The sequence below is a fragment of the Rhincodon typus genome, chromosome 23 (genome assembly GCF_021869965.1).
Source record: "Rhincodon typus isolate 14 chromosome 23, sRhiTyp1.1, whole genome shotgun sequence".
Classification (NCBI taxonomy): domain Eukaryota; kingdom Metazoa; phylum Chordata; class Chondrichthyes; order Orectolobiformes; family Rhincodontidae; genus Rhincodon; species Rhincodon typus.
This window is the reverse complement of record NC_063354.1, coordinates 44,923,378-44,938,199: the sequence shown is the minus strand read 5'-3', so window position 1 is coordinate 44,938,199 and position 14,822 is coordinate 44,923,378. Positions and strand designations below refer to the sequence as shown.

The 14,822-nt window shown below is 43.4% G+C and overlaps 1 protein-coding gene across 3 annotated transcripts in view; it reads right to left on the bottom strand.

Moving 5' to 3' along the window:
- Positions 1-7,026: 7,026 nt before the first annotated feature.
- Positions 7,027-14,822, bottom strand: part of LOC109923273 (proton channel OTOP3-like) — a 48,286-nt gene continuing 40,490 nt past the window's right edge. For all 3 annotated transcript variants that reach the window (XM_048610779.1, XM_048610778.1, XM_048610780.1), the window contains exons 6-7: positions 10,838-11,760; positions 7,027-7,454 (exon numbers count right to left, since the gene is read on the bottom strand). In XM_048610779.1, the coding sequence (XP_048466736.1) occupies positions 7,284-7,454; positions 10,838-11,760 (1,094 nt within the window). In that variant the 3' untranslated portion in view covers positions 7,027-7,283. The remainder of the gene's footprint in view (positions 7,455-10,837; positions 11,761-14,822) is intronic.

Sequence of the window (14,822 nt, the reverse complement as noted above, 5' to 3'; positions counted from 1 at the left end):
TAGTGTCTCTCCCCTGACCTCTGCCCTGTACTGACATGCCCCTGGTCCCTGCCATCGAGTCACTGTTCCACTCCCTATCACCAGAACTAGAAGTATGGTCGTGGGTGAGAAAAAGGGAGTTGCAGCGATGCTTTCGATAGTCAAGCATCTGTTGACACAGTGGGACGTACCTTCTGGTGATGGCAGTGGGTCTGTGTGTCTGGAGTTGTTACTTTAACGGAGGGCATGAACCATTTCAAACAGACCGGTCAGCTGTCTGCCTGCCTGTGCTCACCGGACTATCTTTGGCCATTGAATGACCACCAGGGCGAGGTCAGTGTGGAATGTGGTAACATGACTTTGTGCCCTGCACAGGGGTAGTGTGTGAGGGAGAGAGTTAATGTGGGAGTGAGCCCTGCACAGGGGTAGTGTGTGAGGGAGAGAGTTAGTGTGGGAGTGAGCCCTGCACAGGGGTAGTGTGTGAGGAAGAGAGTTAGTGTGGGATTGTATATCCTGCATAGGAATAGTTTCTGAGGAAGATGCAATTATCAATAGGAAAGCAATCTCATGTGGTTTTCAGGCTAGATCGTTATGTTAGTCAGTGTTGATCCCAGTCTGTCCTCCTTTTTCTTCTTTGCAATGTTTAAATTCCTCAGACACCTCACTCCTCTCACTGGCAGCTGTGTCATTGAAAACGTATTGTGTAAACCACATATTTAACTGGTTGAGTTTGCCACAGCTGCATTCATGTTACAGTTACATTATTTTTGTTACAGAATGAATGTCTCCATTTATACCACTGGTTGATGTAGATGTTAAGTATTGAGTGTTTACTACTGAAGTTCAGTAAACTGTTTGTTCTACAGGCTGTCACTGGGTTGCTTCAGTTTAATGGTAATATAGGAATATCACAATGCACCCTGTGCACTTTTACACTGTGAGGTTCTGAATGGATCTCGTCAGACTGCACTCATTCGTCCACACTGTACCTCCCATGAGCCTTACTGCAGCTCCCAGCCCTGTTTGCACCCAGCACTCTGTCTGTCTGCCTGCCATCTCTGACCCCTGTTCCTTCTCTCTCACACCCCTCACTGCGCACCATATCTTCCAGCTATTACAAGCCTAGAGCGGGGAGGATAGCTTTTAGTTTGTCTGACGGATAAAGCATTCAGTTGTACATTACTGCATGTTCTAGTCTCTCCAAAGGTTGATTGATTACATTCACCAACGTTATGTAGTAAACAAATACAATATGTTAGGTATTTTAGCAGCTCGAGTGGACATTAATCATTGAATGATTCTCCAAATAAAGGAAACCAATCAGCCTCTTTGAAAGAGGCAGACCAGTCATTCTCGCTCTGACCCTGTCACTCTGCAAATTTCTTCTTTGCAATGCCCTTTAGAAATCATTTTTGAAATGCTGTCATTAACTTTCCAGGCAGCATCTCTATCATCATTGTATGGTTCATCTCCACTTGAGTTTTTATTGTGTAAATGATCTTAATAATTAGTACAAATATTTAATATCCTTTTGTTTACTGAGATCCTAGTGATGGGTTCTGCTTTTTGTTGTTGTATACTGTCAGTTTGTGTACAAACCTCAAACACTAACTGTAATGTTTAAACCATCACTGAGAACTTCAGGAAGCTAATTATTAAAGACCCAGAAAAGGTTGTGTTCTGCCCTTGAATGTGCCCCATATTGATGGTTTCTGTTCCCATCTCATTTGCGAACTCTTCCACAGGTGTTTAGGCTTGTCAGAAGTTGATAGCCTTAAATACATTGACCTGGGATTTGCCGTGTTCAGCTCAGGGTGAAAACATTGCCCGGTGAGTCTGTATCTGAAGTTTCATTCCCACAGCCTGTGCTGTTAACTAATAGTAATTGGGGCAGTGATCCTAACTTGGGAAGTGGTGCTTGCCACTGGGTCAAGGGCCGTGTACTGGGAAGGTTAATCCCAGCAACAGCTAAACTATACCAACCCTGGCATTGTGCAGAAAGAGCATTACTCTCTATCTAACCCTGTGCTGATCCTGTTTTGGGAGCATTTGGTAGGGATAGTATAGAGGAAGCTTTACTCTGTATATCCAACTCCATGCTGTTGCTATCCTGGGAATATTTGATGGGCACCATGTGGAAGGAGTTTTACTCTGTATCTAATCTTGTGATGTTCCTGTCCTGTGAGTGTTTGATGGGGACTGTATAGAGGAAGCTTCACTCTATATCTAACACTGTGCTGACCCTGTCCTGGGGCTGTTTGATGGGGATGGTGAAGAGGGAGCTTTACTTTGTATCTAACTCCATGTTCTACATGTCCTGGGAGTGATTGACACTGTGACTGGGTGCCTGGAATGGGTAACAATATCATCCCTCACGTGATGAGCAGAAATGTTGAATGTTTTGGAAATGTTATTACTTGGGGACAGTTAGTGCTGTTTCCTGCATTGTTCAGGTATGTTTGCCCTTACTGTCCTGCATTATATGGGTTGTTTCCTGATGCAATCCCTGATATTAACACACATGTAATAGCACTTTAGAAAGTACTTGGTTGTTGTAACAGAGGAATATTAAAGGGGAAGGATTCTCTGTAAGTAACCTATTTTCAAAGTACTTATCAGTAGAATTACTTTTCCCTTCAAGGAACCAGTATCTATCAATCTGTCTAGTTTTATTTGTCAAGTTACACTTATTATTTATATTGTCTCTGAAGTGATGGTATTTGTATTCTTTATATGTACTGTTTTCACACTGTTCTCATTATTTAAAAAAAATAAATTCTTCAGAGAGCATAACAGAACAAGGCTGCAGGTTCATTCCCTTGGGTAGATTGTATTCAATTAAGTTTGCTTAGTAATACAGCCACTTACACTGCTCTCTTGAGCTGACTAGGCAGCTTCCAGAGCTAGTACGTGCGGTTGCAGTGTTGCCTCTGGCCTAAAGAGGGCAATGCCCTGCTCTTGGTTCCCATCCAGCGATTTCCACCTGAAAAAAGAGCAAGTTTGAACTGAAGGTGTGAGCACCATGCAGCCACATGGTCTAATCTTACACTGGGGGATACTGTTATTACATCAATGGAAGTCTGTAATCCTACTCAAATGTGTCCAACGTCTACAGGGCAAACCTTGAGTTGGTCACACCTTTAAAATATTGTTGGTCGTTGCCCCATTCAAAGAATGAAATGACTCAGTTTTGGGTGTTAGATCTGTAGGTGGTCAGGTCTAAAGACCGTCAGGCTCTGACGCAGGTAGCCATGGTTACGGAGAGGGTGTGTGATTGGGAGTTCCTCTCAGATTAGATGCAACACTGACCAGAGCAACAGTCTGGCATGGCTTGAGTGAGCGTGATAAAAGCTCAGGAATGGAGTGTGTGCTAGGCACTGAAGACAATGTCTCTTTGGTGAGAGGCATTATTGGTTTAAATGGGGGTTTCAGAAATACACAAGAGGGTATAAGGTAGCAAATCAGTAACTGCAGAAACATCATGATGAATAAAGGGCCAAAGCAAAAACAGATGGGAATTTGAAGGGTCAGTGTTAACTTGAGGGAGAGCTGTTTCTAGGACTGCCCACAGAAAGAGAGGTATTGGATAAAGAAGGAACGATCAGAGATGATTTTTCTGATAATCATGAAGGGAGTAGCAAGGTGATGGGAGATAGTGAGGTCAAGGGAATCGCCGTGAACATAGATAAGAGAGTTTGTATTTAGGAATGATTTAGAGAGGAAAGAAGAACAGAGAACTCCGAAAAGAAAGCAAGAAGAGTTGAGCTAAATTGAAATCATCAAGGATAGGAAACCATTTGGTGCAGAGACTGAAGGAAAGAAGATATCTGAATGAGAAACTTAGCATGCACAATGAAGTGCATTGCCAGTGATGACACCAAGGATTGGAACAAGGTGGCATGCTCAAAGGATGAAGAATTATACCAGTGTATGGTTTAGTGCCAAGGTGTGTTCACAAATATTTGTACCTTGCAGTTCTATCAAGTTATGATGCAACAGTTAATCTGCCTTAAGAAGGGAAAATATAAAATACCTGGACAGAGTGAGATTTTGAAACAATATTTATTAGAAATATTAATAGAAACCCTTGGAATCTAGCAAGTATAATGATGCTTTAAAACCTACCCTCCCCCCGAAGAGCTGTATCCCGCTGAATGACTAGACAAGCCCTATCGAGTGTAGCTTCATAGCAGTATCCACCCTGATGGCCCAGAGCATGAGGGGAGGATCTGTTTTACTGGATTTCTCTAGTGCTTCCTTTTCCCTGGAGCACAGAGCTGGAAGATTATCAAAGGAGCAGGTCAAAGTTTCATGAGCCGTCACTGAAGGACACATTCACTGTTCTGTCTTGGAAAAGGAAGTGGCCACCTGGATGATCAGCTCCTATGACGGTAGGTCACAAAGTCTTCATGATCTGATTGGCAGGTGCAGGAGCTTCAGGAGTTAATGCTGTTTGGTAGCTGCCAGTAGCCACTCAATGCTTCCCCCCGATAGCACGGTCAAGATAGGCAGGTTCTCACCCACTTCTGGTAAAACTTCCACGTGCTGAGGAAAGCAGAAAAAATCCAGCCTGGCCAATTACTTCCCAATACGCCAACTTCCAACCTCCTCTTGACATTTAATAAAATAACATTAGAGGAGGGTCCCACTGCCAACACTGAATCCAAAAGGGACTTGTAGCCGTGCATGCAAATACAATCCGCTTCAACAAGACATAGGAGCAAATGCAAGCCGTTCAATGAGATATCACTAATCTGATAATCCAGAACTCCAATTTTCTACCTTTTCCCCATCGCCATTAATTCCCTTACTGATTAAAAATCTGTGCATCTCAGCCTTTCAAGTCATGCACTACCCTGACTCCACATATATTGGTATACTTTGCTGTGTCAGAACTCTAGAACCCATTACCTAACAGTAAGCATACAGTATCTCGAGAACAGTAACTCTAGAACCCATTACCTAAGAGTAAGCATACAATATCCTCAGCTTTACTAACAAGGCCTGAGGGTAAGGAGGTTATGTTGAACTTGCTTAAGTTGCTAGTTTGGCTTGATTGTCTTCAGTTCTGGGCACTACACTTTAGGAAGTATGTAAAGGCACCGGCGAGAGTGCAGGATGGTTCCTGGGATGGGAACTTCAGTTATGAAGGCAGATCGGAGAATTCGGGAACTGTTCACCTTGGAGAACGGAATCTGATAGAAGTTTTCAAAATCATGAGTGCTCTGGACAGAGCTGTTAGGAAGAAACTCTTCCCACTTAGAAAAGAATTGAGAATGAGACAGCACAGATTTGAAATAATTGGTAAAGACACAACAGTCGCGTGAAAAAAAAACTCCTTTCATGCAGTGAGTGGTTCGGCTTTGGAATGTACTGCCTGAAACTGAGATGGAATGAAGCATTTAAAAGGGAATGAGATTGTGATCTGTAAAGGAGGAATGTTCAGGGTTACAGGCTATAAGTGGAGGGATGGCACTTGATACATTGCTTCAGAGAGCTGGTACTGACGTGATTCAGATCAGAAAATCCCGGGTTTACATTCCCAATACACTGGAGCAGCTGATGAGGACTATAATCTGATCCTCCCTCCCTCAGGGAGAGAAGCTGTTGACCAAGGCTTTTGTTGCAGTGACTCCCACTGGAATATGAGCATGCTGTATTTGTGAGTAAACGTTCTGACAAATAGCTTATAGTCATTCACTGGGTGAAAGAGTGGAACAATGGCATAATCAATACCAGCAACTTTATGAATTGTGGAAGGATGCCCCTATTAAACTGAGAACATTTTATACTTTATTAACTGCTCTGTACACCTATCCTGCCACCTTCAATGGTCTGCGCTCATACAACCTCAAGTCCCTCTTCCCCGTACACCCTTTAGAATTTTACCTCCTATTGTATATTGTCTTTCAGTGAATGTTTCCCAGTCCTAAAACATCTCAAGTGCCATGAAATGTGGTCACTGTTATAACAGGAAACATAGCAAACAATTTACACACAACAAACTTCCATAAGCAGCAGTGACAATTACGAAGTAAATCAGTGATGTTTATTGAGCAATAGATATTAACTGGGGCACTGGACAGACCTTGCTGCTGGTTTATAAAACATACTATAGAACCTTTAACAAACCACTGTCAGAGATCAGTTTAATGTATCATCAACAATGCTACACTGAGACAGTGCTACACTTGGACAGAGCTACACCTGGACAGTGCTACAGCCCTGACAGATCTACACTCAGACAGAGCTGTTCCCCGACAGTTCTACAACCTGACAGTGCTGCAGTTGTCCTCAACTGTTTGACTCAGGTACTAGGAATGGATACAGAGTCTTCCCGGCTCAGAAGTGAGAGAATGCCTCAGCTGAACCACAGCTCCAAGCTAAGTCTTGGGCATTACTTCCCATTGTCCTGTTCCTAATATCCTGGATGCCCAGTGCAGCTTCTGTTATTGTGCTGCTGTTCACTGTCAGTGATATCTGACAGACACAAGGGGCCATCACCACATCAGATACCATCAACTGTGCACTGACACAGTGTGCCACCTGTCCACCTCAACAGGACCAGAACCTCCACTGAGGAAACTGTTCCACTCTCATACACAAATAGTTTTTGTTGTTGTACAATAAGGTTTCCCATAAATCAACATCCACACACAACATTAGCAGTGCCCTACCCCTGACATTCTCTCCCTGCCAGCAACAGCTTTGGCTCTGTTCATCAGCAGGTTTGAATTCGGACAAATGATCAGTTTCTGAGCAGGATTGGTGGCTTTTGATGATGGGGTGTCCTTGACTGGCTGATTAATATTTTGAAAAATCATTGCATTCGTTAATATCTTTCATGTTTCTCCCTAGAGCTGATCTCTGCCTCTCCATTAGCGGGCTCTCTAACTGCACCCTACATTGGCCTCCCTCTCTCTCTCTGTTTTGCTTGTGAGAAATTCATGCTGTTCCTTGCTATTTTACCTGTTACACACATTGAGTGATTGGACATTGCATTTGGAGAATCAAATGTTAATATACAATAAGGCATATGCAGCATGATCGCAAAGAAAATAACTTTTATTTAAAATCTGTTCTCTCTTCATCGCTTCAATTTCTAAACTGCTTTCCTGGATCCTTCTTCACCTCTACATCAGATCTAGAGGAACCTCAACAAATGCACTGGAATTCCAACAGAGTTCCAAATGACAGAGTTCTCTCCAATCCTGTCCATTAGTCAAAATCAGTTTCCAAAGCCTTCTATTAATAATTGATGTTATAATCAGGCAGTGACTTTTCTTCAGTTTCAGATGGAGGGTTCAGGCGGTCAGATAGATTTCCAGGAGATTACCAGCAGAATGCATTCTGTAAAAAACGCCCAGTGGCAGCCCAAAATTCAGGATGGCAAACCAGACGGAAAATCCATAGAACTGTTTTTCAAGACCATTTTCAAACTGGGGGTGAGCTCCGAATGCTGGCATAACCCAGAGCTGGAAATGAATGAAATATAGTCATTCACCCTCTAGGATTAGATAGCTTTATTCTGTACCTAACCCCATGCGTATACAGTCATTGAGAGCCCATGCTGCGCATTTCTAGAATGGTCTCAGCTGATTGAAAGCATTTAAGGAACTAATTTAAAATGTTCAACAAAAATACATCAGGCATGAATGATATATCCCTATTGAAGGAGAGCGAAGACAGGGAGCTATGGGCCAGTTGGTCTGGTATTAGCTGCAAGGCAAGTGCAATCAAAGTCTGATCGGAAAAATGCAAAAGGGAAATTGTGTTTAATTTTTTTTGAGTTTTCTGATGATGTAACTCATCACAGATAGAGGGGAGCCAGACAATGTGGTGTACTTAGATTTCAAAAGCCCTGGCATCACATGCCCCATGAAAAGTTACACATAAGAAGAGGATCCATGGAGTTGTTGGTTAATATATTGTCATGGAAAGAGGTTAATGGACAGGAAGCAGAAAGTAGGGATAAATGCAGCATTGTCCAGCTGGCAGTCAGGGAATAGTGGACAGCTACAAGGATGAGTGCTGGGGTCCCAGTCTATTTGCGGTCGTATTAATGTCTACGGCATCGAGACAGGAGGGATGGAACTGGATTTGCTTATGACCCCCAGCTCAGTGCGGAGATAAATCGTGATCCCCAAGATGCCGCAAGAGAGCACCAGGTGCAGTGACTGGCAGGTGAAGTACAATGTGGGGAAGTTAGAGTTTATTCACTTTGGCCATAACAGTAAAGAAGAAGATAACTTTTAAAACAAACACGTGAAACTTGTAAATATTGATGTTCAAATGGATTTGGGTCTTTTCACACAAGGAACACAGAAAGCTAGTATCCAGATGCAGCAACTTTTGGAAAGGGAAGTGGCATATTGGCCTTTACTGTGAGTTGATTAAAGGAATAAAGAAGTCTTGCTACAAGTGTTCCAGGGTTTTGGTGAAACCCCACCCAGAATCCTGTGTGCAGTTTTGCTCTCTATATTTAAGGAAAGGATACAGTTGTGTTGGAGGTGGTACAAAGAAGGCTCACCAGATTAGATCCTGAGATGAGGGGTGTCCTGTGATGAGAGGCTAAGGAAGTTAGGTCAATAAACTCTGGAGTTTTGAAAAATGAGAGATGATCTTGATGAAACATTCAAGTTTCAGAAAGGGCTTGACAGGATAGAACCTGACTGTCCCTGATTGGGGAAATCTAGAACAGAAAGGCACAGTCTCCAGGTAAGGGACTGATCCATCAGGACTGCGTTGAGGAGAAATTTCTTTGCTCAAAGTGTTGTGAATCTTTGCAGTTCTCTGCTTCAGAAGGTTATGGGCTGAATATACTTTAGCTTTATACATACAGGTGATTAATCTCTCGGGGATTGAGGGAATCATAGATTATAGAATCCCTACAGTGTGGAAACAGGCCCTTCGGCCCAACAAGTCCAGATCAACCCATCCCCCTGTAACCCACTTAGATCTCCACATTCCTGAACACTACAGGCAATTTAGCATGGCCAATCCACCTAGACAGCACATCTTTGGACTGTGGGAGGAAACCAGAGCACACCCATGCAGACATGGGGAGAATGTGCAAACTCTACACAGACAGTCACCCGAGGTAGGAATCGAACCCAGGTCCCTGGTGCCGTGAGGCAGCAGTGCTAACCACTGAGCCACCATGCCGCTCTCAAGGGATGGGGAAAGTAGGCAGGAATGTAAAGTGAGATGGCCAGTCCAATTGTGTTGAATGGGGGAGCGTGTTCAAGGGAGACCATGGTTTACCTGTGCTCCTTTTTTTTTAATATTACCTGCTTTAAGAATGTTTGATATGTCAGTGTCTAAGGGCATTTGTTGTTTATCTAACCTATAGCAGGTTACATTGAAGAAGGCAAGCAATGGGATAATCAACTCAGTGAAGAGAAGGGCTCCAGAATGGAACAACCTTAGAGTACTTTCAAACTGTAGTAACATTCTAGTGATGTAGAATCGTAGAATTCCTGAAGTGTGCAAGCAGGCCATTTGGCCCATCGATTCCACACCAACCCTCCAAAAAGCATCCCATCCAAACCAACCCCATTCCTGTAACCCTGCATTTCCCATGGCCAGTCCACCTAAACTGTACATCTTTGGGCTGTGGGAGGAAACCAGAGCACCCGGAGGAAGCCCACATGGACACACAGAGAATGCGCAAACTCTACACAGAGAGCTGCCTGACAGTGGAATTGAACCGAGTCCCTGTGAGGCACCTGTGCTCACTATTGAGCCACCATGCCACTCACTTTAAAATTTTAGGTGAAGTTTTTGGACTTTATACATATGGTGAGCAAGAATAAAGAGGCAATGATAAATTTGTTCAAGAGCATTGGTGAGGCATCCCACAATAGAGAGAGTACAGTGAAGATTTCCCAGTTTTCACTAGAGTAGACAAGGTACAAGGAGGTTTAACTGAGTGTTCACATTCTGAACGGTTTGCACAGAATGGCCAGAGAAAGATTGTGGGGTCAGTGTTGAGGGGATGTGAATTCTAAAAAGGTCATGAAGATCCAGGAGAGTTAGCGAACACCTCTTTTACAAAGAGTTGGTAGATGCACAGAGTGTTTTGCCACAGGGAGAAGTTAGGACAGAGACTGCTGCATCTTTTCCAGGATAATAAACAGAGGGCCGTACAGGATTGTAGGGAGAAACAGGCAGTGAGATTATCTTCAGTTTACTGTTGCAATGAGCCAGCACAATCATGAGGTGCTAATAGATTTGGTCCATGCATTAAACGTCTCAATAAAGAAAGACATCAGATCAAACTGCCTTGATTATTCATTGAGTGGTCAGGTTTATTGTGAGGATATTTAGACAGTCTTGTTAATTCCTAAAGGACATGACAGATGTGGAAAGAGCTCACGTTGCACACAATCTGGACAACCTAGCGTCTGCGCATAATGTACACATTGTGAACCTTTAAAGATCATGTTTGGAGTTTTTATTTAATATGCCTGCGTCTAGTCAACCCAGTGAAATCTCTGCCTGATTTTACTTTACTCAGCTCCATTGAGAAGTAACTCAAGGAGCTGATCCAATCTTGACGTTTCCCAACTGGGTAAGTAAGACAAGATTACCTCGAAAAAGATGTGTCCTGTTAATGTATTTCAGTGACATGTGGGTAAATGAAAGAGAGAGAACCTCCTGGTCTTCTTTGGAATAATGGCAAGGGCTCACTCATGTCTTTCCAAAAGACAGCCCTTCCACCAATGCCGCACTCCCTCAGAGAGTCAGTCTGGGCTAAAGATAGAATGGCCATTCATTGAAGCATTGGCTCCTGGGGAACTATCCGCCTGCTAAGGACAAGAGGGGGAACATTGTAAAGAAACCAAAGGTAACTTACGATGAGGTTGGACATGAGCATAAACATAGAGATCTCCTTCAGGAATTTCCGCCTCCAGTTGAGTTTGTTGTCCATTTGGAGGGACACTTGGGAAGTTCTTCTCAAGTCCATATTGGTGAAGCAGTTTGTCGCTCCATTAGGATCATTTGAGTTGTCTTGTTCCGTGGCCTTTGTGTTGGATGTTGCTGATGAGTTGGGGTCATGGATTCCATGAGTTTCCTCTAAAACCAGTGTCTCCTGCTGAGGATCAGCAATAAGGTCCTTCTCATTTATCTCTCCAGAGCTTATAGCTAGCTCCTGTGTGGCATGTGGTCTATGGAGACCCTGGATAATGAAGAGGTTCTGCAGCACATGCTCGATGATTATCAGTATGGAGTAGGTCAGATTGAGAAAGTCGAGGGGCAGTCGCACAGAGCTGAATGCAATGGCCACGATGGAGAAGTAGGAGATACAGAGCTGGCCGAGAGCAGCTACCTGTAACAGGACCACATCCAGACTGCGAGTGGGATTCTCATTTGTGTCAACACTGCTCTCCTCCCGTCTGTGCACGGCTGCAGCAGCCAGAGAGCACAGAGACATGACAGAGAGCAGGATGATGTGGTAAACATAAAACTGCAAAAAGGGTTTGAACTGTGTCGGATCTCTAGAGACCTCCACCTGGTACAGGATGAAGATACACAATCCAACGATTATAGCCACACACCCCAACATTGGCCCCCAAACAAGGCCGTGACCTCTGAACTTGTGCGTTGGGTGAATCATGTGTCCAATGATGGTCCTCCCGATGTTGGTCCACATGATGTAAAGCATGGTTGAGGCAATGAGGCAGTACTCTATGTTAAATGGGTACATCAGAACCACACCCTTCTGAAAGATAGTGCACAGTTCACTCTGACAGCTGTGGCCTGTAATATTCATGGCAGCTATAAAAACAAATCACACTTAATGAGTTGAATGACAGGAAATATTTTGGATATTTTCATTGTACCCACTGTCTGCCTTGAAGATATGATTCCCTCTGGTGTTTACACAGCACAACAGCTCCTCCCACTTCATTTAATCTCACCCAATCAACATGTCCTCTTTATTTCTGCCTCATGGTGTTATCTAGTTCCTTTCTCAACTGTACCTGGGTTATTCCCTCCAGTTTCTCCCTGTGGTAGTAAGCTCCACATTCTAACCATGTCCTGAGTAAAGGTGTTTCCTTCAAATTGGCCTCATGGTTGACCATTGGATATTTGACACCTCTTCCCTCGCACTGTCTTCCTTTTTTCTCATTTAATCTCTCCGAGGGTTCACCCAATTATAGACCTTCCCTATCCCCTGAACCCCTCCCCCCACGCGTCACTTTCCCCTGCTGTGTTCACTTTAAAACCCTGTCACTTTGCAAATATTTCCCAATTCTGATGAAAGGTTATCAACCTTATTTCTGATTCTCTCTCCAAAGTTGGTGCCAGACCAGCTGAGAATTTTCAGCTTTTCTGTTTGTGTAATTTTTCACTACAGCACAAACCTGCAAAATGGCCTCAAATGTTCATGTATCTGGGGGTGCAGCCGCTACGTGGGTTAATATTTTTTAATGGTGGGCAGTTTTTTTTTTATTCATTCTCGGGATGAGGGCATCATTGGCCAGGCCGGCATTTACTGCCCAGAGGGCAGTTAAGAGTCAACCATATTACTGTGGGTCTGGAGTCATATGTAGGCCAGACCAGGTAAGAATAGCAGTTTCCTTCCCTAAAGGATGTTAGTGAACCAGATGGGTTTTTCTGACAATTGATAATGGATTCATGGTCATCAATAGATTCTTAATTCTAGACTTTTATTGAATTAAAATTCCACCTCTGCCATAGAGGGATTCAAACTCGATTACAGACTTTCTCTATCACCTGACCCCCAGAACAGTTTACTCTGAATTAACAATCCAGTGATAATATCACGAGGCCATCACCTCCCTGTGTAGTTTATATGTGGATGCTGGTATTCCGAAATGTCGGCTGAAAACCTGGGTTAGTTTTCACGTGTATACAGGCAATTATCAACTCTACCAATTAGCATGCCCCTTTCTCCACCTCCTACCTTGTTGCCAGGTTACCAACTGCTTATCTGACATCTCCAGAACTGGTTGAGCAAAAGCATTCCCCAGTAAATATTGGGAAGACTGAAGCCATTGTTTTTAGTCACCTCTCCAAGCTGCATTTCTCACTAACTCCATTCCTTATGCGATTGACAGTCTGTGACAAAACCAGTCTGTTCAGAATCTTCAAATTTGGGGATGAGATGAGTTTCCACCCTCAGCTCTACACCACTCACACTATCTGAATCCACTTCTACAGCATTGTCCATCCGCACCCTTGTCTCAGCTCATCTGAGGCTGAACCTCTCATTCACATCTTTTTTAGCTCTGGACTTGCGTCTTGGCCTGGTACTGAAAAACCAAAGCCCACTCTGTCTACTCCTGCTCCTATGTTTTTACATCCCACAAACTGAGTTGTTACAAACATGAAACATGACTAACTTAGACTCAACGATGGTTAATGTCTGACTGTGACTCCTAGATAACGTGAAAAGAAACCAGACTAGGTTTTATTAATGAACAAGGAAGCAAAAATGTATTGATTGTGACAAACTTATCCTTTAAACTTGTCAAAACTGATGATTAATTCTGAACGTAAGAACAAGGGGCAAGAGTAGGCCACGTGGCCCTTTGAGCCTGCTGCATATTTAATAAGATCATAGTTGATCTGATTTTAACCTCAACTCTACATTCCTGATTATTTTCCCCAATAACCTTTGAACAACTTTATTCTTGACATCACCTACCAGAGCAGAGGACTTTATGTGTGGCTCAGTTGGTAGCTTGTGGAGTTTGAGATCCACTCCAGAGCATTGAACCGATGAACTATGGATTGCCAATGGAGCACTGAGGGGGTGCTGCACTGTTGCTGGTGAGTCTTTTGATTGAGACACTAACTCAAAGTCCAGTGACCCCTCATCAATGTAAAAGATCCCATTGCGTGATTTGAGAAAAGAATGAGGGACATCTGCCCATTATTTTGGCCAATATTTATCACTCGAGTAACATTGTTGGCAGTCTGCTCATTCTTCATTGTAATACTGTAGGACCTTGTTGACCGTAAATTGGCTGCTGTTTCTCCTACATTTCATCAGTGACTACACTTCAACAAACACTTAATTGGTTAAGATGTCGCCAGTTGTTTGCCATGTAAATTCTGTCTTCCATGGAACATTAGAAATTTATAGCACAAGAGGTAGTACATTTGGCTGACCATGCCCATATTGGCTGACATAGCTATTGCAGCTTATCTCACTGTCCAGCTCCTGGTCTACACCCTGTGAGCGAGTGTTAAGGAATTTCTTAACTCTTTACGAGAGTTTCTGCCTCTCCGACTGCTTTGGGCAACAGGTTCCTGACCACCCACTACTACTAGGTGACAAACACTCCTTTCAAATCCCCTCTAAAGCTCCTGCCCCAACCTATGCCCTCTGCTTAGAGATCTTTAAGGAGGATTAGAGTAGTTAGATGGTTGTTTTTAACTGACTCAATGGGCCAAAGACCTTTTTCTGTGCTGTAGACCTTAATAGCTCCATGACCTCTTGTGGAGTGTCCCATCTATTTTATGCACTCCAATTAAATCTGCCGTCACTCTCATTTGTTTCTAACATAGCAATTCCAGCCTATCCAGTCTTTCCTCAAAACTGACAGTCTCTGGTCCAGGTAGCACCATTGTAAATCTCCTCTGTCCTCTCTCTTATGTAGGGGTTGTTGGATTCTTAGGGGAATGTAGCACAGACAACCAGGTTTCTGGTACTTAGACTGTCTGTACTGTAACTAAGGGTATGTCAGGTTTCAAGCGACCGATTGTGTTAGGGGATTCTCTAGTCAGAGGCACAGCCAGATGTTTCTGTGGCCAACAACGAGATATCAGAATGATGAGATAACAAGGTGTAGAGCTGGATGAACATA